We start from the raw sequence: 26,013 nt of genomic DNA, 5'->3' as shown, positions 1-26,013 counted from the left end.
GAAAGGATCAGCTGCAATGGGCCAGCCCCAAATCACTTTATTAGCTACCCCACACGCATGCACAGTCCTCTACCGGGGCAGTCAAACATGTTGTACAAGATGGGCTGTATACTGTCTGTCTGAGCTCTGAACTGTAGAAGGTGTTCTCTGTTCAAACATTGAACCAAAGCCCCCTCATCCGGTCTGCCCTCACACGTACTCCATTAATCAAAATAAAGTGAGGGATATCTCCCTGTATCCTGACCAACTTTATTCCCTCAATCAACCAGAGAATAGATGATCTTGATGTGCTGGTTGATTGCCACATCTCTATCCACTCCTTCAAAAGTAATTGAGACACTTAGCCACGTATCCGTAATGATTAACTGAAAATTATTGGAGGCAGCATGTTTGATGTGGAACAAAGTAAGTATTTGGTGCCTCACGGCACCAAGGATCTGGGTTCAATCCCTGCCCTGGGTCACTGTCGTGTGGAGTTGCACATTCTCAGTGTTTGTGTGGGCCTCATTCCCACAACCCAAAGATGTGCAGGGTAGGTGAGTTGGCCATATCTTTTTTTATTAAAACAGTAAAAAAATATATATCTAAAAAGCCAAACGGTATAAACACTAATTTTGTGTTGGAGAATATCGTCCTCCCCTCTCCTGCGTACCAATGGACGGGGACGGGGAGGGGGGGTGGGGGTGGATACTCTGATTATTAAAACAGTTCACAACACAGTTGTATTTAGAAAAAAAAACAAATGGTACAGGCGCTAAATGTTGCGATGGAGAGACCAAATACCCTTGCATCTGTACCAAAGGGGTATGGTGGGGAGAGGGGAAAGGAGGGTGGTGGGGAGGGCCCAATAGGACACTGCCTGAACTATCTAGGGAGGTAGAAAAACAAGAATCTTCAATTATGATGTGCCAGATTCCGGGAGTTAAATTGCCCCGGAATTGGAAAAATGTAACTAAGAATTTGGTGTCCTGGCCTTGTAATTATCACATGCTCCACCTCATCAGCTCTGATTACCATGTACACGTCAGCATTTGGCAAGTGGGTCAAACTCTACTTTTAAAGTTTAAAACCCTTTTTTGTTTCTGCACAACTATCTACTTTGCTTATGTGTTCATTTGTCTAGAAAATCTACTCCAGTACAGAGTGGTTTAGAATTGAAAAAAGGTCTAGTTAATTTCAGCTGGAGAATCATCTGTTTTTAATGACCGGTCAAGTGTTTTGTGGTTGCTTCTCATACCAAATATTTTTGATTAATTTGGTTTGTTTTTAAATTCACTAATGTCTCAGGTCCAGCATGGCTGGTTGGTCTCCTTGCCCTCACCCATCCATGCAAAGGATGAAGGCCGCAAATGTATGAGAATGCTATCAATTCCAGGTTCTCTTCCACCTAACTGCCCATGGGTGTATCTACTCCACATGGACTGCAGTGGTGCAAGAAGGCAACTTGCCACGTCATTTTCCAAGGATGATGCCAGTCTTCACACACTTTCTGAGTTGAAAGAAAAATGATCTTGTTCTGTGATCCCAATGTCTGCATGAAACCAGTCAACTGAAATGCATTCTGCCCCCACAAAATATCTGAACACTAATATCATTATGGTCCAGGGTTTTGAAAACTCCAAGTATATCATGGAGTTCACCTGACCTACAACTGGTCATTCATTTTGGTTACGAGGAGCACGGGGGGCCTTCCTTTCAGGTGTTATTCAAAAGAGGCCTGAAGCACTTAATCAAAAACAAGTTTAATCTACGAACATTTTTTGAAACACACCGGCATTTTTTATCAACTACAAATATAAATACCCCAAATGGCTACAGTACTCTATATATAACCCTGAATAAATTTGCCCTTTTAAACTGTTCTAAAGATTTCATAAACCAGAAAGCTGTGGCCCAACACAGCACTCGAGACCTGGTATTAACACTGAGTCCTTTCCAAAACAGCAGGTTTGAATTTCTTCCAGAAGTTATCAAGTCCTCTGGATACAGCTTTTAAAATGCATAGAGGTACAAGACTTCTCTGTCTGAATCCAGCAGCCAAATGTGAAAACAAAAGCAAAAAAACTCCAGCCCCAAACCAAAGTGATCAGAGCCACAGCCCAGCTCCACCCACACAATGACATCACTGAAACTATGTGACAAGACAAAACATTTCTTAAAGGGACACTCCCATGACCATATGTAGATTCAGTAATGTTGAGTGCTGCTTCTGCATGAGTAGCACATTTGAGAAGGTTTTTTTTGGTTGGGGGGGCGGGGGGAGGAGGGTAACAATTGGGGTAATGGGGAAGAGAATCATGACTGTATGATGCAGCTCTTGGAAATTAGATTTGTTCAATGCATCTCTCTGCTAAATGGCTCTTTCAAATGAAATGCACAGTGTATTGCTGCGAAATATGGCTGAATTTTCATTTACGAAACTTTGGCTATGAAGAACGGGAAGATTGGGGAAGAAATGTTTAGTGGTGATCTGAGATGCAGATGGACCGATGTATCATAGTGCGTGCATGAATTGCAAAAAGCTAGTGGGCAGCACAGTAACATGGTGGTTAGCACAATTGCTTCACAGCTCCAGGGTCCCAGGTTCGATTCCCGACTTGGGTCACTGTCTGTGCGGAGTCTGCACGTTCTCCCCGTGCCTGTGTGGGTTTCCTCCGGGTGCTCTGGTTTCCTCCCACAATCCAAAGATGGTCAGGTGGATTGGCCATGCTAAAGTGCCCTTAGTGTCCAAAATTGCCCTTCGTGTTGGATGGGGTTACTGGGTTATGGGGGTAGGGTGGAGGTGTGGTCTTGGATAGGGTGCTCTTTCAAAGAGCCGGTGCAGACTTGATGGGCCGAATGGTCTCCTTCTGCACTGTAGATTCTATGATTTTAGTATGCAAGTAATTCAGAAATTTAGTGAATTCCCCTTGCAATTAATATCTTGCTATAAAAGGAGAGTTCTGCTTCAGTTATACAGGGCACAGGTGAGACCAAATCTGGAATACTGTGTACAGCATGGGTCTCATTATTTAAGGGAAAGATGTAAATACATGGAAGCAGTTCAGAGAAGGTTTACCAGGCTACTACCAGAAATGAAGAAAGGCTAGACTGTATTTGTTGGAGTGAGGCAACTTGAGGGATCGTGACAGGGTGAATGTGGTGATGTTTCCTCTTGAAGGAGAGTCTAGAATTGTGTGTCACTGTTCAAGGGGTTGCTCATACAGCGATTGAAAAATGAGGGTTATGCGTATGTTCTGGGAGAGGGGGTTTAAATCTCACCATGGGAACTGGTGAAATTTCAATGTAATTACTGTAAAATCTGGAAAGCCAGTATCTGTAATTGTGACCATGCATAGGCCCCACCCATAGCAGCTTCATGGTGAGGCCTAATCTTGTTAAACTTATTTGTATCGGCCATGGTAGCGGTCTCACTTGTCAAAAGTATGTGAGTTTGCGCCTCACTCCAGAGACTTGAGCACATGATCCAGGTTCACTCTCTCCAGTGCTTCACTCCCCAGTGCACTACTGGGGAATTCTGTATGCCGGGGGATATCATCTTTTGGGTGTATTGCGATCTCTGACCAGACTACCAACAGTGGCTAGGATACTGGGCAAAAAGCCCAATATTTCACTCTAATTTTGTAAGACTGTGAGGGACAGTTATCACCCGGGAATATCTGCTGTTCAGCGATGTCTAGATACTGTACTTTGAGAGTCCTGAATCCTGTCAGAACCATGCAGAAACACTGGCTGGATTTCTTCAGAAGCAATTTTTTTGCTTCTTTCAGCTCCCCTTCGCCGCAATTCCAAACTGCTAATCTGTCTATGGACACCTCTTTAACTGAACTGCAGTGGGAGCAGATGCTTCAGTTCTGCTCACATTTCAATCTAAAACTCAACTGAACTATTCTTCAGAATGCCTGGTACCTTGACTTCTCCCATTAATTACATCTTACCAAGTTGAAACAATACCTTAATTCTACATCTGGCTTCCAGAACCTTTCAAACTAGGATTCTTTTTTAAAAGTACACTCTCGTCGCTCTCTCCTCACATGAGTATTAGGAGCAGATAGGGTGGCGCAGTGGTTAGCACTGGGACTACAGCGCTGAGGACCCGGGTTCAAATCACGGCCCTGGGTCACTGTTCATGTGAAGTTTGCACATTCTCCCTGTGTCTGCATGGGTTTCACCCCCACATCCCAAAGATGTGCAGATTAGGTGGATTGGCCAGGCTAAATTGCCCAGTAATTGGAAAAAAGAAAAAAAATAATTGGGTATTCTAAATTTACTTTTTTTTTTCAAAGGAGCAGATGTATACAGTTCAGCTCTTCGAGATTGCTCTGCCATTCAATCAGATCGTGGTTGATCTCTTCCGGGTCTCAAATCCACCTCCCATGCCTGTTCCTCTTCTTCCTTAACCTGACGTGGATAGAGCAGGGACAGGAATGGTTGTTGCAGGTGCCGGGGTTTAGATATTTCAGTAAGCTCAGGGGAGGTGGTAAAAGGGGGAGGGGTGGCATTGTCAGTCAAGGACAGTATTACGGTGGCAGAAAGGACGTTTGAGGACTCGTCTACTGAGATAGTATGGGCTGAGGTTAGAAACTAGAAAGGAGAGGTCACCCTGTTAGGGGTTTTTTATAGGCCTCCGAAAAGTTCCAGAGATGTAGAGGAAAGGATTGCAAAGATGCTTCTGGATAGGAGCGAAAGCAACAGGGTAGTTGTTATGAGGGACTTTTCCAGTCAATATTTGGAAAGTTAATGCTACAGTTCGAGTACTTTAGATGGGTCCGTTTTTGTCCAATGTGTGCAGGCGGGTTTCCTGACACTATGTAGATAGGCCAACGAGAGGCGAGGCCATTTTGGATTTGGTACTGGGTAATGAACCAGGCCAGGTGTTAGATTTGGAGGTAGGTGAGCACTTTGGTGATAGAGACCATAATTCGATTACGTTTACTTTTAGTGATGGAAAGGGATAGGTATATACCGCAGGGAAAGAGTTGTATCTGGGGGAAAGGCAATTATGATGCGATTAGGCAAGACTTGGGATGCATTGGATGGAGAGGAAAACTGCAGGGGATGGGCACAATGGAAATGTGGAGCTTGTTCAAGGAACAGCTGCTGCGTGTCCTTGATAAGTATGTACCTGGCAGGGAGGGAGTGGTCGAGCAAGGAAACTGTGGTTTACTAAAGCAGTCGCAACACTTGTCAAGAGGAAGAAGGAGGCTTATGTAAAGATGAGACATGAAGGTTCAGTTAGGGCGCTCGAGAGTTACAAGTTAGCTCTCTCTTTAGGTCCTTCCTAGCTAAGAAGAGCCAGGAGGGGCCATGAGAAATCTTTGGCAGATAGGATCAAGGATAACCCAAAAGCTTTCTATAGATATGTCAGGAATAAAAGAATGACTAGGGTAAGAGTAGGGCCAGTCAAGGACAGTAGCGGGACGTTGTGAGTGGAGTCCGGGGAGATAGAGGTGCTAAATGAATATTTTTCATCCGTATTTACACAGGAAAAAGACAGTTGTCGGGGAGAATACTGAGATTCAGGCTACTGGACCAGAAGGGCTTGAGGTTCATAAGGAGGAGGTGTTAACAATTCTGGAAAGGGTGAAAATAGATAAGTCCCCTGGGCCGGATGGGATTTATCCTCGGATTCTCTGGGAAGCTAGGGAGGAGATTGCTGAGCCTTTGGCTTTGATCTTTAAGTCATCTTTGTTTACAGGAATAGTACCAGAAGACTGGAGGATAGCAAATGTTGTCCCCTTGTTCAAGAAGGGGAGTAGAGACAACCCCGGTAACTATAGACCAGTGAGCCTTACTTCTGTTGTGGGCAAAATCTTGGAAAGGTTTATAAGCGATAGGATGTATAATCATCTGGAAAGGAATAATTTGATTAGAGATAGTCAACACGGTTTTGTGAAGGGTAGGTAGTGCCTCACAAACCTTATTGAGTTCTTTGAGAAGGTGACCAAACAGGTGGATGAGGGTAAAGCAGTTGATGTGGTGTATATGGATTTCAGTAAAGCATTTGATAAGGTTCCCCACGGTAGGCTATTGCAGAAAATACGGAGGCATGGGATTCGGGGTGATTTAGCAGTTTGGATCAGCAATTGGCTAGCTGGAAGAAGACCAAGGGTGGTGGTTGATGGGAAATGTTCAGACTGGAGTCCAGTTACTAGTGGTGTGCCACAAGGATCTGTTTTGGGGCCACTGCTGTTTGTCATTTTTATAAATTACCTTGAGGATGGTGTAGAAGGATGGGTGAGTAAATTTGCAGATGACACTAAAGTCGGTGGAGTTGTGGACAGTGCGGAAGGATGTTACAAGTTACAGAAGGACATAGATAAGCTGCAGCGCTGGGCTGAGAGATGGCAAATGGAGTTTAATGCAGAAAAGTGAGAGGTGATTCATTTTGGAAGGAATAACAGGAAGACAGAGTACTGGGCTAATGGTAAGATTCTTGGCAGTGTGGATGAGCAGAGAGATCTCGGTGTCCATGTACATAGATCCCTGAAAGTTGCCACCCAGGTTGAGAGGATTGTTAAGAAGGCGTATGGTGTGTTAGCCTTTATTGGCAGAGGGATTGAGTTTCGGAGCCATGAGGTCATGTTGCAGCTCTACAAAACTCTGGTGCGGCCGCATTTGGAGTATTGCGTGCAATTCTGGTCGCCGCATTATAGGAAGGATGTTGAAGCATTGGAAAGGGTGCAGAGGAGATTTACCAGAATGTTGCCTGGTACGGAGGGACGGCTGAGGGAATTGAGGCTGTTTTCTTTAGAGAGAAGAAGGTTAAGAGGTGACTTAATTGAGGCATACAAGATGATCAGAGGATTGGATAGGGTGGACAGTGAGAGCCTTTTTCCTCGGATGGTGATGTCTAGTGCGAGGGGACATAGCTTTAAATTGAGGGGAGATAGATATAGGACAGATGTCCGAGGTAGGTTCTTTACTCCGAGAGTAGTAAGGGCGTGGAATGCCCTACCTGCAACAGTAGTGGACTCGCCAACACTAAGGGCATTCAAATGGTCATTGGATAGACATATGGATGATGAGGGAATAGTGTAGATGGGCTTTAGAGTGGTTTCACAGGTCGGCGCAACATCGAGGGCCGAAGGGCCTGTACTGCGCTGTTATGTTCTATGTTTTGTATAAATATATCTTTCGTATAAATATATTTATCTCCTTGAAACCATTCAATGATTCAGACTCCACTATGGGACAGTAAGTTCACTACCCTCTGTGAGATATATTGCCTCCGTTTTAAATCTACTGTCTCTCAACCTATGTCTGTGACCTCCCATTCTGGATTTCCCCACAAGGGTGAACATTTGGTTTACGTTTCCTTTATCAATCCCTCTTTAGTAACTCTATTAGATCCCCAACTCCAGCGAGTATATAAGCCAAACTGTGTAATTTGCGTCAAGCACCAACCTTGTCATCCCTGGAATCAGTAAACCTCCTCTGAACTACTCCAATGCCACCACATCCTTCCTAAAATAAGGAGACGAAAACAGGACACAATACTCCAGATGTGGTCTAACCACCAACACCCTATGCAATTGCAACAACCGCTTCTCTACTTTTATACTCCAGTCCTTTCGCGATAAACGCTAAAATTCCATTCGGAGAACAATGCCGATCAAAGTAGCTCTTGCTACTTTGTAGCTCATTGTACCTCAGTGTAGCTCTTGCTTTCCTCTTCGCTATCAAAAGCAAATGTATTGTAGATTTCGATTGCCTGTGAACCTGGCAATCACAGGTTCACAACAACACCATGCACCTCATCAAGCAGGGCTAAAACCTGGAGCTTAAAATGCTTGAAAACATGCCAGTTTTTGCCGACATTACTCTAGACTCTAAGCTAGTGGGGTGCCTTGAGTCCCCACCAGGTCGGTGGAAGAATCTTCTCTTTGTTCTTCCGCCGGTTTCGCTGCGTCTTTTCTTGCCCTTAAATGTTCAACACTCCTGTTACTAATGTTGTGTTCTGTGACCTTGCTGTTGCAATGATGCACACTGGTGACTTAACTAGAATGATGATTTGTTGGTGAACACGTGGAAGGATAACATGAAGACTAGGTTACTATTTGAGTTCCATGAGCTCTCGAACTACCCCATGTGTGACTGTCTTGTTGTATGCCTTACTACTATTGCTCCATGTCACATGACCTATATCTGATACCACCAGCTGGTTGGAGGTCACGTTTTTAACTATGTACAAACTATTCACTGGCATTCCTATATGTACTCCACCTCCAGGTTCTGGTTAGGTGTGCTCTGTGCACTGCTACATTAGGCTCAGCCCTGTGTACATGGAGGTGAGATTTGCCCCAGTCAATGCTTTGATCCAGTATTTCTTTCTTCCCAATCTCCATGTCTAGTTCCTCCTCCCATTTTTTCATTGTCTCGTCCAGGGGTCATTTTCTCCCAGGAGCCGGAACCTCTCTGCATGTTCTCCAGGGTCACTACTCTACCGCCTGAATACTTGTCCCTAACCATCAAAGTCCCCTCATCCTGTCTCCAGCTTTTGGAAGGTGGCGTCCTTTGTTGCGGGAGTGAACCTGTGGTTGTTGCAGATGAGGGCCATGGTGGACCTCAGGTCGAAGTGCTGCCTCATTTGATATGATGTTAATGGTGTGGCTACCACTGGGCTATTTGAGTATTAGGGGAGGGGGGTGTTGGTTGTGGCCAGTGTTCTGAGGAATGCCCCTGCACAGGAACTCTCTTCATCCTCACCCACTCTGCTCCCAGTTCATTGTCCCATCCCTGTACTCTTCTGTGGCTGCCCAATGGTAGACTAGGTTCTGGAGGGGCAGGCCTCTCCCATTCTTCCTCCTTTTGTCAGACCTTCTTTTTGGATCCTCTGGTTCTTCACGCACGCATGCACTTCAGCTGTGGGCAATTTGGATCCACAGGTGGTGGAATATAGTCTCTGCCTGTTTGAACAGCAGTTCTCTTTCTCCTCCCCCACACCCTTCCTGCAGGTTTACAGGGAAGCTCTTGCTCTAGTTTAGCTTATAACCTGAGAAGACTCCCAACTCCTTTTTTAAGGAGTTTCATTATCCCTTCCATGCTAGCTAGCCGAGGGGTGGAGCAGGTCCTCCACATAGTGGGACTCTATACTCTCTGTCTCCCCTTTGGATATCTCTCTACCTCTTCGCTGCTCTGAGGGAGATTGCTAGGGCATCCCTGCCTCGTGTCTCTGCAGCCAGAAGTATCCGGAGCTAGTGGTTTGTCTGTACACTCTCCATGGGAGCATTGTGAACAGTAGGTTTTGCCCCAGGAGATGAGCCCTGGCCTGAACCCAAACCATTCCATTACCTGGAGGTACTTCCAATCGATCTGTTGAAGTCCTTTTCTTTGTCCGGGGAGATGATCACTTCTGGTGTCCTCTCTCCGGATGGTATCATTGTCACATTCCATCAGGTGCCTGTTGTTTGATGTTAGCTGCCTGCCCTTGACCAAACTTGACTGATCTTCCGCGACTACTGGCATTCAGCTCTCCAGCTGCCTCGCCAGAGTTTTTTGTATCGGTGTTTAGGAATGAGATGGGTCTGTAGGACCTGCATTCTGTCAGGTCGTTATCAGCAATATTGAGGCTTGGGCCAGTGTTGGTGGCAAGGTGCCCCTTACCAGCAAGTCTGCGAACATCTCGCAAGTGCAGGGCCAGCGCTGACACACACCTTTTTGTAGAGGTCTGCTGGGAACCCATCCAGCCTGCCATCTGTCTCAATGGAATTGATATACTCCATGATTTCCCTCCGTTCTAATCGTGCTTCCAGGCCCCCTCTCCTCTAGCTTTTGCGCTCTCATCAATGACTGGCATGTCCAGTCCCCCATGGGGAGCTCGAGATCTACAGCTCCCGGTAGAATGTTGCAAAGGCTTTGATCTGTTCTGATGCGGTGACGAGTTTGCCACACCTGCCATTCACCTGAACTATTTCCCTCCTGGCTTCTTCATCTGGTGAGCCAGCAGGTGACTGGCTGTGTCAGATGGAGCTGGTGCACTGCTTTCCCGGTGGAGAGCATGTCAAAGTCCACTTGTAATTTTTTTTCCTCTCCTCTGCTGCAGTTCCATAGTTGGGGCTGTTGCGTACTCTAATCTAATAATCTATTGTCACATTCGCACTTCAATGAAGTTATGGTGACAAGCCCCTAGTCGCACCATTCTGGTGTTTGTTCGGGTACACAGAGGGAGAAATTTTCTCTCTGCCTGCAGTTCCACAGTTGGGGCTGTTGAGTACTCTAATCTAATCTTTATTGCCACAAGTAGGTTTACATTAACACTTCAATGAAGTTACGGTGAAAAGCCCCTAGTCGCCACATTCTGGCACCTGTTCGGGTACACTGAGCATTCATGTCCAAATTACCTAACCGCATTCCTTTTCAGGACCTCCAGTATAGAGGCGTCCAGCTGTTGCCTGGCTGCCATCTTCTTTCCTTCCTATCTTTGGGCACCTTGAATGAAATAGTATCTCTTTCCTCTTTTCTCTTTCCCCCCCCCCCCCCCCCCCCCCTCTCTCAATCAGTGCCTCTCAGAAAGACCTCCCAGTTCTGATTGTAGTCTATGGCCTGTGATATTCGGCCACACAATACCTTGGGCTGTGTTCAGCCTCCGTTGGAGGGATGGGGGTGGGGGGGGCGTGGGCACATTGTGCCTGGCACATCCACGTGGGTGGAGATTTAAATTGCGGAGTATTCTGCTTCTAACCTGGAAGCATCGTTTTTTTTTTTTTTTTTTTTTTTTTTTCCCCCCCACTACAAAGAAGTTGATCCTAAAGTACACCCTGTGGTCCTGGGAGAAGGGGAACTCCTCCCTGGGTGCGTGAACCTCCAGGGGTTCTCTGCTCCATGAAGGTGTTCAACTCTCTCGCCATATATAGTTTCCACGATTTAGATCTGAATCTGTCTGTCGGTGGGTGATGTACGCAGTTAAGTGGTCCCCCCCCATGATGAGTCAATGAGTGTGTCGATGTTGGAAATTTCTGTCATGGTTTTTTTTTTCATATGAATTCCACGTCATCTCAGTTGGGAACATACACATTTGCAAGAACCACCGGTGCACCTTCCAGGACACCACTAACCATGACATACTGTCCATAATCGTCTTTGCTGCCTTGAAGGCTGTCTTCTTGTTTAGTAGTGTGGCTACTTCCTCGTCCCATAACACGATTGGTATCTCTGACTCGCCCAGTTTCTTACCTGCAGTCGGTCCTTCTCTCTCGTGTGTCTCCTGGAGGAAGATGACATCCACCTTGGTGTGTCTCCTGGAGGAAGATGACATCCTCCTTGGGGTTTCCCTTTGTTTGGGAGCCATCCAAGATGGCTGTGTTCACCATGTGGCTGCACCCCTTCACTCCAGGGTTTCCCTTTGTCCAGGGGGCATCCAAGATGGCTGGCATTGCCATTTGCTCCATGTGGATGTGGCCTTGCACTCTTTTGGGGGTGGGGGGTCATTTTTTGGAGGATTGCCAAGATGGTCGTTCTGCTGGTGTTTTCGTTGCTGCCATGCAGTCGTAGCCAGGTCACCCACCCCCCCCTCTGTTTTCCCTGCACAGACGTGCACTCTATGTTGGTGGCCCTCCCCTGCGAGCAATCCTTGCGCTCCCCCACATCACTTTCCCTCACTTGTCTCTGCAGCTTATTGCACTCACCCCCTTCTTCCTGGGGCCCAAGTTCGAATGAAAGCCAGGCAGTTCTGTCCTGTGTAATTATCCTTCTCTTTCTACTGTTACTGTTGCCCTCTCTGTCTTCCTGTGCATGGACCCTGGCTGGACCTTGTGCCTTGCCCAGTTTAGAATCATCTCCTGATCCTGCTACCTTTATAGCCTGTGGTTGTTCTCCTGCTTTTTAGGCTTTGGCCTGAATGACCTACAGGCTTTGCCTAGAAAGCTCTCCCTCCGGACCAGCTTACCCAGCAAGTGGGCCACCTGTTCCGTGGGGTGCCTGCCCTTGATACCCTCCGGTAGACCAATGATGCGGAGGTTTCGGCAGCATAACTGGTCCTTGTCCTCTACCATCCCTGCTTCCTGTGTACTTGCTGACATACTGTTCTTGCTCTCTAGGCTTTTGCTGATTTATACCATCTTTTGGGTCCTAAGAGTTTTTCCCAGGCACCTCTAGAAAGTTGTGGTAGTCTTGGCGGGGAGGAGGCTTCCAACTGGTGCAGTGGCCTACCTTCATGCTAAAAGTACCAATTTCTGAGTTCCTGCAGGAGAGCCGCCTTTTCTGCATTCACTCAGCACATCCCCAACACTGGATGTGTTTCCCACCTGTTTTACTGTCCATCTCGGGACAAGTTGAAAATTTGCATCTGTATATGCAAGTCTTTATTTATTTTTTCTTTGGGTGGCAGTGTAAAGGTCTCCTGATGCTTTTGAGCTGGTGCAGCTGTCTGCAGGGAAGTTGGCCTCCATGTTTGTTGGAAATGTTTCGACCTGCCTGCTGTTCCATGGCTATCTATCAGACCAAGATGACCATTTGTTTTCTTGATCCTCTCCATATGGTTTTTATAAACTGTTGAGCAATATATAGTTCCTCCCACAGTGTTGACAATTGCTGGCTTGCCGAAACTCAACCTACACTCATCGATCGACAGTTCCAACGCGCCACAGCAAAAAAACCTCACCGACCTCCTCCGAAGACAAACATGGGACACAACCGACAGAATACCCTTCGTCGTCCAGTACTTTCCCGGAGCGGAGAAACTACAACATCTTCTTCACAGCCTTCAACACGTCATTGATGACGATGAACATCTTGCCAAGGTCATCCCCACACCCCCACTACTTGCCTTCAAACAACCGCGCAACCTCAAACAAACCATTGTTTGCAGCAAACTACCCAGCCTTCAGAACAGTGACCACGACACCACACAACCCTGCCATGGCAATCTCTGCAAGACGTGCCAGGTCATCGACATGGATACCACCATTACACGTGAGAACACCACCTACCAGGTACGCGGTACATACTCGTGCGACTCGGCCAACGTTGTCTACCTCATACGCTGCAGGAAAGGATGTCCCGAAGCGTGGTACATTGGCGAGACCATGCAGATGCTGCGACAACGAATGAACGGACATCATGCAACAATCACCAGGCAGGAATGTTCCCTTCCAGTCGGGGAACACTTCAGCAGTCAAGGGCATTCAGCCTCTGATCTCCGGGTAAGCGTTCTCCAAGGCGGCCTTCAGGACGCGCGACAACGCAGAATCGCCGAGCAGAACTCAACCAGGACCTGGGATTCATGTCGCATTACATTCATCCCCCACCATCTAGCCTGCGAAATCCTACCAACTGTCCTGGCTTGACACAATTCACACCTCTTTAACCTGGGGTTACCCCATCTCTGGATCTGTAAAGATTTAATCACCTGCTAATGCTTGCATTCCAAGCATTGTCTACCTGTTGGACTTTAACCTGGTGTTGTAAAACTTCTTACTGTACACTTGGACTGTGTGAGGAAACCCCATGCAGCCACAAAGCGCAAACTCTAGACAGTTGATCAAGGCCAGAGTACATGGGTCACTGGTGCTGTGAGGATGCAACAGTGCTAACCATTTTTGTTTACTTCTCTAAATATTAACAAAAGCATTTGGTTGTTTTTCCAGAGTGAACTTCACAAGAATTGTTCGGGAACTGCTGGCTATGGAAACGCAAGTCACCGTGACAATGACACATGGTGTGACTGGGCACCATTCGGTGAGATCTCTTAACTAATTCTGCATGTGAATTTATTTTATTTTTTTTTAAAACTCATTTATTCAAACTTGTATCAAAAGTAGGTTACAGCAAATAAATACCCTGGGAAACATTCTTCCCAACAATCAACTATACAGTTTGTACAGATTTCCCCCCCCCCGCAACGAACAGCTCCTCAGTCACAAACATCCCCCACCTTTTCTCAACTGTCCAGCTGAGTCCCTTAACTCATACTTTATCTTTTCTAACTGGGAAGTCGTACAGGTCACCCAACCATGCTGCTACCCCCGGTGGCGATGCCGACCGCCAGTCGAGCAAAATTTGTCGCCGTGCCCGCGCAATCAGAGGCGAAGTCCATGACACTGGATTTAAAAGCAAAAGGAATCATCAAACTTCTGCTTTTTCACCCTCCTTCCTTGTTCTTCAAGCATCTTTCATTTGTAAACCTGTGCTGCTTCTGTATTGTATTCAAGCAGTTTTTGTGGGTCAAGCCATTATCAACCCCCAAATGACTCCCATTAATGTAGTTTCAAAACTTGCTTCATTGGATCCGACGGCATGATTTAATAAACCCAGTACATGACCAGTGCACGCAGTGTTCCAATTAATCACTTTAGCTGAGATGGGTATCTGTTCCTCAGTGTGCTAAGTGGGTAGCGCAGTGGTTAGCACTGTTGCTTCACAGCGCCATGGACCCGGTTTCGATTCCTAGCTGGGGCCACTCTGTGGAGTCTGCACCTTCTCCTCATGGCTGAGGGTTTCCTCTGGGAGCTATGGTTTCCTCCCACAAACCCCGAAAGATGCGCTTGTTGGGGCAATTGGACATTCTGAATTCTCCCTCCGTGTACCCAAACGGGCGCCAGAGTGTGGTGACTGAGATATACCATGTGGATCTAGTGTCACTAAAATTCAGTAGAAATTTGAGTTAACACGTCTCGGGTGCAAATAAGAATTGTTTATTGTCTTCTCTTTGATCACAATTGAGAATCACTTAAATCTTATTCTCTAATAAGTCCGGCATGCAAAAGGACTCAAAGAGAAGTAATTCGTACACAATTTAACTTTCAAATGATACAGAAATGAATTTCTTGCGTACAGCAAACGGCTTGTATTTACTTCAAGAGTTAGAGTGGAAAAGTGAAAATATAGAGATAGAGAATAGTTTGGATTAAAGTATAGAATGATCCAGGATAAAGATGGCCATTCGGACTAAAGCATATCAGTCTTTAGCCATCTACCTACATCCCTATGTAATCCTAATTGGTTTGTTAAAATCAAATGAGTTCATCTAATGGTGGTGCAGTTGGGTTAATGTGAATTATTCTGACATTTAGTCCCCTATGTTTAACGAATAGTTCTTTGATGCACTTAACACATTGGTATGTTGTATAAATGATGAATCCAGCTACACAGGAGAATAAGATTATTCTTACTGTGCACATTCCAGTGTGTCCCAACCACCCACAAAGTTTATCCCAGAGAGAGATAACTGGGGGTGGATCAAGTTTCTTGATTTCTTGTTGGATATGTGATGCCAGATCTTTAACTTGTTTTGTTATCTGGAATGAAAGTGCAACACTCGCACCAATTAGGGCGCAGGTGCCACCTTTTTCGGCTAACAAATAGTCAATCACTAACAAATAGTCTGGGGCTGGTTTAGCACAAGGCTAATGCGCTGGCTTTTGAAAGTAGGCCAGCAGCACGGTTCAATTCCCGTACCAGCCTCCCCGAACAGGCGCCGGAATGTGGCGACTACGGGTATTTCACAGTAACTTAATTGAAGCCTACTTGTGACAATAAGCGATTTTCATTTCATTTCAAGTGCCATTCGGTTTTGTAATGCCACTGTTTGAATTGCTCGCATTTCGTCAGAAGTTTTACCGAGGGCAGTGGCTGTGTAATCTGCTACGTTTTGTATGATGGTCGTTAGTTTACTCAATTCATTGCCCATCCTTATTTCCCAATAGAAAGGTATAATTCTAGCATAAATTGCATCTCGTAAGGTTATGGGACGTTTATTTCTTCGAGTGGCTGGTTCTGAAACATAAGGGAGATGAGGAAAATGACGGATAGCAGGTACTAAGTATCCTAAATAGCAAGATCCGATCATCACAAAATAAGTCTCATTATAAACAGAATATAAGTAAATATCTTCTAAGCACCACTGATCTGAGTTTTATTATTTGTGATGTTACATATGCCTGTTGTTTTTGAGGACCGTTTAGTTCTTTGTAATGCATTTATAAGCTGTGTTACCATCTAAACAATTAGTACAAACACTATTGCCCATTTTCATCCCTTTAGAGTGATTACTAATAAGGCATATTGATCCTTTTTGTTTAATGCTAGTTGGGAGACTAATGTATTGAGGATTTCTGTTGGGGTTATATTTAAGTTGGTGCCATCCTGAAAAGGCGTTCAGTGGCTAGCCTGTTGATTTCCATAAGTTAATAAGTTTCTGTAAATAAATCTTGTGCCTTTTTCACATGAATATGCTCCAGAACAGACCATTACTTGTGACACTAATAAAAATTATGATTATTATTATTAAGTAATTGGACCCTTTTCCATCCTGTTGGGTTAGCTAGTCATACTTGATTTGATTTCCCTGCATGCATGAATTTGGGTTAACCTGCACGGAGTTGGATCTAACACAGATTTGGAAATGTCATGGGTGTAATCTACTATAATGTGCCAAGCTGGTGGTGTTAACTAGTGAAGAAACGTCCTGTCCCTTTAACGGTCAGCTCTGAATACTGCAGCTACTGCCTGCCTGTCGATTTATCGCGTGGTCATAATGCATCCGAGTAATTTCTGGGACCTGTGCCAGGGAAGTGTTGCTTCACAAACTTGGTCTTTTTGTAATCTGTATTTTAACCCGTGGAGTTTTAATTTTTGTTGTTTGGACAGCTTCCTCCCAGTTCTGTCTCTGCTTGACTTGATCAACTGTGGGGTGTGTTGTTGCCACGAGAATTTTCTGACCTAATTTCATAGAATCCCTACAGTGCAAAATGAGGCCATTTGGCCTGCCAGGCCTGCACTGATCCCTCCAAAAGAACACCCTACCTAGACCCACTCCCCTGTAACCCCACCTAACCTTCACACCTTTGCGCTGTAGGAGGAAACCAGAGCACCCGGAGGAAACCCACATAGACACTGAGAATGTGGAGACTCCACATGGACAAGTCGCCCAAGGCTAGAATCTCTGAACACTGGTTCTTGGTGCTGTGAGGCAGCGGTGCTAACCACTGTATCCTGTTGCAGCTGTAAGCAGACCTTGCACCCTATGCAAATTGGGCTGGTTCTTTATCGGACAGATGTAGGGAGACCATCAAAGAATGCATTGCTGCTGCTGCTTATTAGAATATACCATGCTGCTAAATGACTTAATAGGTGATTGAAGCTATACTGAGTTGTGTGTAAGACTGGATTACAGCCAAATTAATTTGACGCAGACTAGTAGATGAACAATAGTCCGTGCAATTGTTTTATATGCAATACATTTTTAGCAATCTGAAAATGGCACAGTGCTGCTCCCTTTCAATATAACATGAATCATTGAAAACACGTCATCTTGAAGCTGTATTGAACAAGAATATTAGTCAGTGACCTACCTCATCAAACCAGTCAATGTTAGTCCAGACCATTTCCGGAAAGTTCAACAACGCTTGTCTATCTTTCTGAGACTCTGCCAAAATTAGTTGGCAAAATGGAGCTTTTGAGGTTCTGCTCAGGCGCAACCCTTCTGACATGACCTGTTTGCATGTTCTTGCAGAAACCTTGTTTGAGAACAAAGCCCAAAGTCAACACTCCTCATTTTATCCACTTACAAAACAACAGTTGGGACGCTAGAACCAAGGCTGTTCCTTATGCAGAGCACTTGAGGCTCCTTCCATCATATAAACTCAAATCAGTCTGAAACTCCAGGTTTTTGTAGCCCAGCTGTGTATTGTTGCCCTTGACCCTTCTTTAATAGATTAAGTGAAATGCATTTTCCTATATTTTCTCAAGTGACCATTCCTTGTGCATAAGAGTTCCTTCCTTAAGCTGCATCTGAATCTGATCCTGGTCTCCTCTTGAGTAACAATCAAACATGCTGTTTTTTGGTCTGGTCCAGGATACTGTAGTTCATCAGTAACTTCATCAGTGTTAATGAAAGCCTACTTGTGACACTAATAAAAATTATGATTATTATTAAGTAATTGGACCCTTTTTCCATCCTGTTGGGTTAGCTAGTCGTATTTGATTTTCCCTGCATGCATGAATTTGGGTTAACCTGCACTGAGTTGGATCTAACACCGATTTGGAAATGTCATAGGTGTAATACACCTATAGTAGAATAGATATAATCTACTATAATGTGCCAGGCTGGTGGCGTAAACTAGTGAAGAAAAGTCCTGTCCCTTTAACGGTCAGCTCTGAATACTGCAGCTACTGCCTGCCTGTCAATTTACGCGTGGTCATAATACATCTGAGTAATTTCTGGGAACTGTGCCAGGGAGGTGTTGCCTCACAAACTTGATACTGTAGTTAATTGCTACTTGCCAACAAGTCAGCTTGAATAGGAATCTGGCAGCTTCCTGCCCAGGTTTGCCTGTTTTTTTGGGTGGCGCAGTGGCTAGCATTGCTGCCTCACTGCGCCGAGGACCCGGGTTTGATCCCGGCCCCAGGTCACTGTCCATGTGGAGTTTGCACATTCATAGACATAGAATTTACAGTGCAGAAAGAATTTACAGTGCAGAAGGAGGCCATTCGGCCCATCGAGTCTGCACCAGCTCTTGGAAAGAGCACCCTACCCAAGGTCAACACCTCCACCCCATAACAGAGCAACCACACCCAACACTATGGGCAATTTTGGACACTAAGGGCAATTTATCATGGCCAATCCACCTAACCTGCACATCTTGGGGCTGTGGGAGGAAACCGGAGCACCCGGAGGAAACCCACGCACACACGGGGAGGATGTGCAGACTCCGCACAGACAGTGACCCAAGCCGGAATCGAACCTGGGACCCTGGAGCTGTGAAGCAATTGTGCTATCTACAATGCTACCGTGCTGCCCCTGACATTGGCACATGACATTGGCACATTCTCCCCATGTCTGTGTGGGTCTCACCCCCACTGTCCATGTGGAGTTTGCACATTTTCCCTGTGTCTGTGTGGGTCTCATCCCCACAACCTAAAGATGTGCAGGGCAGGTGGGTTGGTCGCACCAAATTGCCCCAAATGGCCTGCTTTTGTTTCCTGCTGGCCAGTGTGATTCCCAGCTGAATCTTTTTTCGGTGTGTTTCCAATTGCCGCAAAATAAAAATTGAACCACACCCATCACTGTAACGAGACTAAAACGGGTGGTTTGAGTAAAGGCTGGGTATTTCAATGGAGCTAATGGGTGTCACTGGCAAGGCCAACATTCATTACCATTTAATTGTCCACTTAAGATGGTGAGTGGCTGCTTTGAATGAGAGTTTGTGTGGTGAAGGTGCCCTCCCTCTATGTAGGAAGTTCCAGTATTTTGACCCAGAGCTTCCATATCCAAGTTGGAAGATTTCTCATTCTGGCACTGATTGTGGTGATGGGTTTCAGAGGCCAAAAGGAGGCTTACTGAAGAACTACAACATATCCAGCAGGAGCCACAGTAAACCGGTGATCAGTCGGGGAAAGCATGTTCATTCATGTGCTTATAACTGTCCTGTCCTTTCAGATAAACCCAACTACAGAATGTTGTTTGCTGCACTGGACAACTCTTTCCTGGTAACCTATGCCATTGGCATGTTTCTCAGGTCAGTATTACAGCCCTGTGTATCTTTTGTGCACTTCATGGCAAGTGTGTTGCTGTTTATTTTGGATGTTCGCTGTCTGAATTCCCAAAATGTGGGGAGCAGAGAAAAGAACCCTCCATTGTGCACCCCTCCCCAAAACCTCCAATAATCCTTTAATAACACAGTCTGGAAAAAGTTCCCTTTGTTCTGTATGGGGCAACCATTGGGACTAGATTGTGCCTTGCTATCTCCCTCCTGGTGGCACAATACAATGTGTGCCACATGACATTGGCACAGCAGTGCACCGGCACTAGACTCCCTAATATAATGCATCAAATTCAACTCGTGATTTTACATTTTTATTCTCAAGATTGGGCATTTGTGGGGGTTTTGTGTTGGCAAGTGTTCTGAGAATTCTTGTAAGTCCCACCAAATCCCAACAGTAGCTCACAGGAGGGTCGGCACTGTACAGATGTAACTTGGGAGTGAACACCCAGTGTGTGTCATGATTTTCAAACACACATCATGATAGACAGACCAACAGACCAATTAGCACACATAACACGGCAGCCAATCACAGACAAGGACAGAGACCGTATAAGACAAGAAACACGACACCTGGTGGTCAGTCGATCTGGAGACAGGACAAGGACAGGACCTGATTAAAAAGACACTCACACGGTCACCACGTGCTGAGTACCAAGACAGATCTGTAAACCACAAGTTGGAATAAAACTGCATTGTACCAATCGCAACCATGTTGGTTCATCTGTACCTCAGAGCACCCACCACCACAGTGTGCATCATGTTTGTCGATTGACTGGTTACCTCTGCAGCATCTGCCCTTGCTCAGCTCAGCTGATGCTAAAAGCCCTTGGCAAGTCTCAAGAGTCTGCTACATCTAATACCCGTTTCTGACTGTGGAATATGGGCTGTGCAGCAGGAGCTTTATCCAGTGTCTAACTGCTTGAAGCCAAAAATAGATGCAAAATGAAAGGTGCACAAAAGATTGCCAGCTCTTGAGATTCTGAAGCTCAGGTGTAGCTGGCAGGACAGCCAAAACTTCAGTCTGGCTGGTAGTTTTGTTTGAAAGTTCCATAATTCCTATGTATAATTTATGCCAGTGAAATAATCTTTATGGTAAAGGCAATTGAGCAGATCCTTGTGGACTATGATTTGATGTTTCACCCCATGTCCGGGCTGGTTTCTAATTTTGCTCTTTGTTTTTAGTGGTATGTTTGGAGAGCGCCTCCCTCTGCGATATTACCTGACTGCTGGAATGTTGCTCAGTGGGTTATTCACAGCCCTCTTTGGATTTGGATTTTACTGGAACATACACAATATCTGGTACTACGTTGTTATACAGGTAGCCTCCACTAACCATTGACCTCTAGTGGCATATGTATGTATGGGAGATTGTCTGCTTCATAGCTGAAGCTGTCCCCCTTATAGCCATTCCTAATCCCACATCAGATGACTCTGATTTGCATTCTTTGCCCCTTTTTTGCATGAGATGTGGCTTGTAACACATGCAACAAATGACACTGCTGAATTCCGCTTGTGTCCATGGAGGGATTGGTCACATAGGGCTGTTCCTGTTCAAAGTCACAGAAAAGGGCTCTTTTTGCCCAGATCCGGGTGGAAATTTGATGGGCGTAGGTGAATGTTTGAGGAGGAGTTTATCCCTGGAATGGTATGTCTTCTGATCACTGGACCCGGCAGAAAAAAGTGAGGTTTGGCTGGAAAGTTGAAACCGTCTTGTGCTTCACAGACAGTCTCTTCCAGCATGCAGGTAGGGGAGGGGCAAGCTGTAAGGCCCCAGTTAGAGGAACTGATGACTTTTATCAAGGAGGCATTCCATAAACCGAGGAAAGAAATGCATGAGGATCATGCAAAGGCCATTGCAGAAGCTGTGGCACCCCTGAAGAGTACTTTGGAGCAGATGGAGAGGTGTTTGGAGGTGCAGGGGTCACAGATTCGGGAGATTGAAGGAGTAATCTCTGACCACAGCGATCGTGTGGTGGCTCTGGAGGCGGAGGTGGGGCTCCTAGGAGACCTTTGTAAAACACTGAGGACAAAGGTTGAGGAGCAGGCGAATACCTGCGAATAGTGGGCCTGCCTGAAGGAGTGGAAGGTGAGTGCCACGAGGTGTGTCTCGAGGTCTGGCGGGACTGGTGGCAGAAGGGGTGCTAGATAAGGCACCTGAAGTGGACCAAACGCATTGGTCTCTGAGGCAAAAGCCTAGAGCTGGGGAGCCGCTGCAAGCGGTGATCGTGAGACTCCATATATTTGTGGAGAAAGAGAAAATTCTACGGTGGGCCAGGGAGAAGTGTAGCTGCGACTGGGAGGGAAATAACGTCCGATTTATCAGGACATCTGAGCCGAGTTGGCAAAACGGCGGGCAGGTTTCAACAAGTCCAAGGCGGTGTGGTCCCGGCGGCAGATCAGGTTTGGGGTGCTCTCCCTGGCAAAATTATAGGTGATATTCGGAGGCCGGGAGTATTATTTTGAGACTCCAGAAACGGCCGAAGACTTCATTAAGGAGCATAAATTGGGGAGAACTGAGTGGACAATGTTGGGAACCGGGGTGCTGGCACTTTGTAATGGTTGGGAGCATGTTTGTAGTGGGTGTAGGGATTGGGAGATTTTCGCCTTTTTTTGTGGGGGGGGGTGCGGTTCTGTTCGTGTTGAGATTGTAAGGAGTTGTAGGGGTGAGAAGTTTGTGGGGGATGAATCTTCCCATCCCCCCCTCCTGTTTTATGGGACTGTTTGTGTTTAACATCTGTTTGTTTGCTTTTGGAGAAGGCTACCTGGAGTTCAGGAGAAGTCCTTGTTTGGGTGGGGGAGGGTAAGGTCAGCAGGAGGCCGCCTTTGAGCTGAGGAGTGGGGAGAGGGAGGGCGGGGTTATTAGGATGTGCCTTTGGGCAGGGGCAGCCGCTAGCAGGTTATGCTGGTGAACGGAAGTGAGGTGGTGGGGGAAGAAGGCCAAGAGGGGGGAGGGGGGGGGGGGGGGTCTGCAATGTGCCAGGGGGGTGAGATGACATGGTTAAGGGCGAAAATAGGGGCCATCTGGGATGGGCTAGGTACAGTGGAATTAAAGGGGCAGGAGTTAAGTGGGGAAGATGACAGACGGTAGAGGGGATTGGTGGCGCAAGCCTCCGGTAAGGTTGGTAACGTGGAACGTCCGGGGTCTGAATGGGCCGGTTAAAAGGTCGCGGGTGTTCACGCACCTCAGGAGCTTGAAAGCAGGGGTCGTCTTTTTGCAGGGGGGACACCTCCGTGTGAAGGACCAGGATAGGTTAATGAAGGGGTGGGTCAGGCAGGTTTTTCACTCTGGGTTTGATATGAAATCGAAAGGTGTGGTGATTTTAATGAGCAAAAAAATGGGATTAGTGTGGGAGGGATCCAGGTGGGAGATATGTGATTGTGAGTGGGGTGTTGGAAGGGGCGCCGGTAGTGTTGGTAAATGTGTATGCCCCAAATTGGGATGATGTGGGTTTTGAGGGGGTTGCTGGCAGCAATCCCGGATTTGGCCACGTACCAGTTGATCATGGGAGGAGATTTTAACTGTGTCCTGGAGCCGAGGGTGGGTAGATCGAGCCCCAGGTCGATGGGTAGGGTACAAATGGAAGGGAGCTGGGAGGGTTTATGGAGAGGATGGGTATGGTGGATCCATGGCACTTTCAGAACCCGGGGGAAGGGAGTATTCCTTCTTTTCACACGTCTATAAGGTGTATTTGACGATTGATTACTTTGTAGTGAGGAGGCGGCAGAGTATGTGGGGATAGTTATCTCTGACCATGCACCCCACTGGCTGGATATTCTGTTCCATACAGGACGAGAGCAGAGGCTGGGGTGGAGGTGGAGGTTTGATTCGGGGTTGTTAGTGGATGGAGGTTTTTGTGGTAAGGTGTGGTTGGCGATTAGGGATTATGTGGAGTTTAATCAGTATGGGAGGTGTCAGCGGGCATTTTTTGGGAAGCACTGAAGGCAGTGGTCCAGGGAGAAATTATCTCATTTACGGTTCGTGCGAATAAGGAAAGGAGGGCGGAACCTGACCGTCTAGTGAGTGAGATAGTGGAGGTGGACAGGGAATATTAGAGGGTGCCCACCGTGGAGGGATTTGAGGAGGAAAAAGTTGCAGGGGCAATTTGACAGGCTGACAACTGAGGGCGGTAGGGCAAGAGGGGTGCAATAAGAGTACGGGGAGAAGGCGAGCCACATGCTGGCGCACCAACTGCGGAGGCAGGCTGCGTCCAGGGAAATATTGAAGATCTAGACTGGGGCTGTGGTGTAAGAGCCAGGGAAGATAAATGTGGCATTTAGAGAGTATTACCAGGGACTTTGAGGCAGACCCTGGAGGAGAGGAGGGGGACATGGGGTGGTTTCTGAACGAGCTGGAATTTCCCCCGGTGGAGGAAGCAAAGAGGCGGGCGTTGGAGGAGCCCTTGGGGCTGAGGGAGGTGCTGGATAGTATCAGGGGTACGAAGTTGGGGAAGGCCCCTGGGGTGGATGGGTACGCGGCAGAATTTTATCAGGAATTTGCGGGGGACCTGGCACCACATCTATTGGGGGTGTTTAATGAAGCACTGGAGAAGGTGGAGTTGCCAGAGACGACTAAGCAGGCAGTAATCTCACTAGTCCCCAAAAAAGGGAAGGATCCGGTGGAATGTGGGTCGTATAGACCCACATCACTATTGAACACGGATGTGTAAGTGTTGGCGGGGAAGATGGAGGATTGTGTCCCGGGGGTTGCAGAAGATCAAACAGGCTTCGTGAAAGCCAGGCAGCTCGCAAGTAATATGAGACGGCTGTTGAATTCGTCGAGAGCTCTGGTACCGGAGGTGGTGGTGTCCATGGACACGGAGAAAGCATTTAATCGGGTGGAGTGGCGGTACTTGTTCGAAGGTTTGGGTTTGGGCCGAAATTTGTGGCATGGGTGCGGTTGCTGTATGTGAGCGAGGGTGAGGACCAATGCGTTGAGCTCACAAAGCTTTGACTTACACCGGGAGGGGTGCCTGCTGACGCTGCTGCTGTTTGCATTGGTCATTGGCGATGGCTCTCAGGGGGTCGGCACAGTGGCAGGGATAATGAGGGGACAGGGAGCATCGGGTATCGCTTTATGCCGATGACCTCTTGCTGTATGTTTCGGATCCGTTGGAGAGGGAAGGATTATGGGCTGTTGGGGAGGTTTGGAGGGTTCTCGGGATACAAGCTGAATGTCGGGAAAAACGAAGTGTTCCCGGTGAATGAGCTGGCACAGCGGGCTAATTTAGGGGGGAATGCCATTACAGTAGTGAGGGATAGGTTTAGGTACTTGGGGATTTGGGTAGCGAGGGAATGGATGGGGCTCCATAAGTGGAACTTACAAAGCTGGTGGAGGAGGCCAGGGAGGGTCTTAAGAGATGAGATACACTGCACTTAACGTGGGCGGGAAGGGTCCAAGTGGTGAAAATGAATATTCTGCCGAGGTTCTTTTTTATATTTCAGGCTTTCCCGATCTTTATACCAAAGGCTTTTTTCGGAAAGTGGACACAATCATCTCTGACTTTGTATGGGCGGGAAGGTGCCGAGGGTGGGGAGGACCCTACTACAGAGGCAGAGGCAGCAGGGGGGGTTGGCGATGCCAAACTTGCTTCATTATTATTGGGTGGCGAATGTGGACAAGGTGCGGCGGTGGTGGTAAGGAGAAGGAGTAGAGTGGGTTAGGGTGGAGAAGGAATCTTGTAATGGGTCTAGTTTGAGGGCTGTGGTGATGGCAGCATTGCCAATGGCCCTGAGTAGGTATTCTGGGAGCCCAGTGGTGCAGTCCACGGTGACGATATGGAATCAGCTGAGGAGGCATTTTAGGGTGGAAGGGATGTTGGTGCTAATGCCGCTCTGCGAGTATCATGGGTTTGAGTCTGGGGGGGGGGTGGGGGTGGAGGTAGGGGTATAGTGTATACAGGAGGTGGAGGGAAGTGGGACAGGTCAAGGTGAGAAATTTGTATTTGGAGGAAGGATTCGCCGGTCTGGAGGAGCTAAGGGAGAGGGTAGAGCTGCCAAGGGGTGGTGAGTTCAGGTATCTACAGGTTAGGGATTTTGCACGAAAGGTCTGGAAGGTGAGCCCTAGATTGCTGGGATACACCTTGCTGGAGCAACTGCTGCTTCTGGATGTGGAAGGGGAGGGAAGAATTGGAGATATATATATATATAAGTGGCTGGTGGGGCAGGGAGGCGAGCGGGTGGTGAAGATCAAGGAGAAATGGGAAGCGGAGTTGGGAATGGAGATCAATTGGGGAGTACGGGGTGAGGCACTGCGAAGGGTAAATGGGACCCCCTCTTGTGCCAGGATGAGCCTGATACAGTTTAAGGTGGTGCACAGTGTGCATATGACTCGGGTGAGAATGAGTGGGTTCTTTTATGGGGTAGCAGATGAGTGAGAGGTGTGGGCGGGGACAGCGAATCATGCGCACATGTTTTGGGGTTGTGAAAAATTGGGAAGATTCTGGGCGGGAGTGTTCACGGTCTTAGCCAGGATAGTGGAGGAGGGAGTGGACCCCAGACCATTTGGTGGTGATATTTGGGGTTTCCGAGA

General features: G+C 47.0%; 1 protein-coding gene across 4 annotated transcripts in view; it reads left to right on the top strand.

Moving 5' to 3' along the window:
- The window catches only part of slc37a2 (solute carrier family 37 member 2), a 103,575-nt gene that overhangs the window by 37,127 nt on the left and 40,435 nt on the right, over positions 1 to 26,013 (top strand). For all 4 annotated transcript variants that reach the window (XM_072486748.1, XM_072486746.1, XM_072486750.1 and 1 more), the window contains exons 3-5: positions 13,587 to 13,677; positions 19,379 to 19,457; positions 20,667 to 20,802. In XM_072486748.1, coding sequence (XP_072342849.1) covers positions 13,587 to 13,677; positions 19,379 to 19,457; positions 20,667 to 20,802 — 306 coding nt within the window. The remainder of the gene's footprint in view (positions 1 to 13,586; positions 13,678 to 19,378; positions 19,458 to 20,666; positions 20,803 to 26,013) is intronic.

This window comes from Scyliorhinus torazame, chromosome 21, assembly GCF_047496885.1.
Source record: "Scyliorhinus torazame isolate Kashiwa2021f chromosome 21, sScyTor2.1, whole genome shotgun sequence".
Lineage (NCBI taxonomy): Eukaryota > Metazoa > Chordata > Chondrichthyes > Carcharhiniformes > Scyliorhinidae > Scyliorhinus > Scyliorhinus torazame.
The sequence above is the reverse complement of the archived record's forward strand: the minus strand, read 5'-3'. Positions and strand labels throughout refer to the sequence as shown.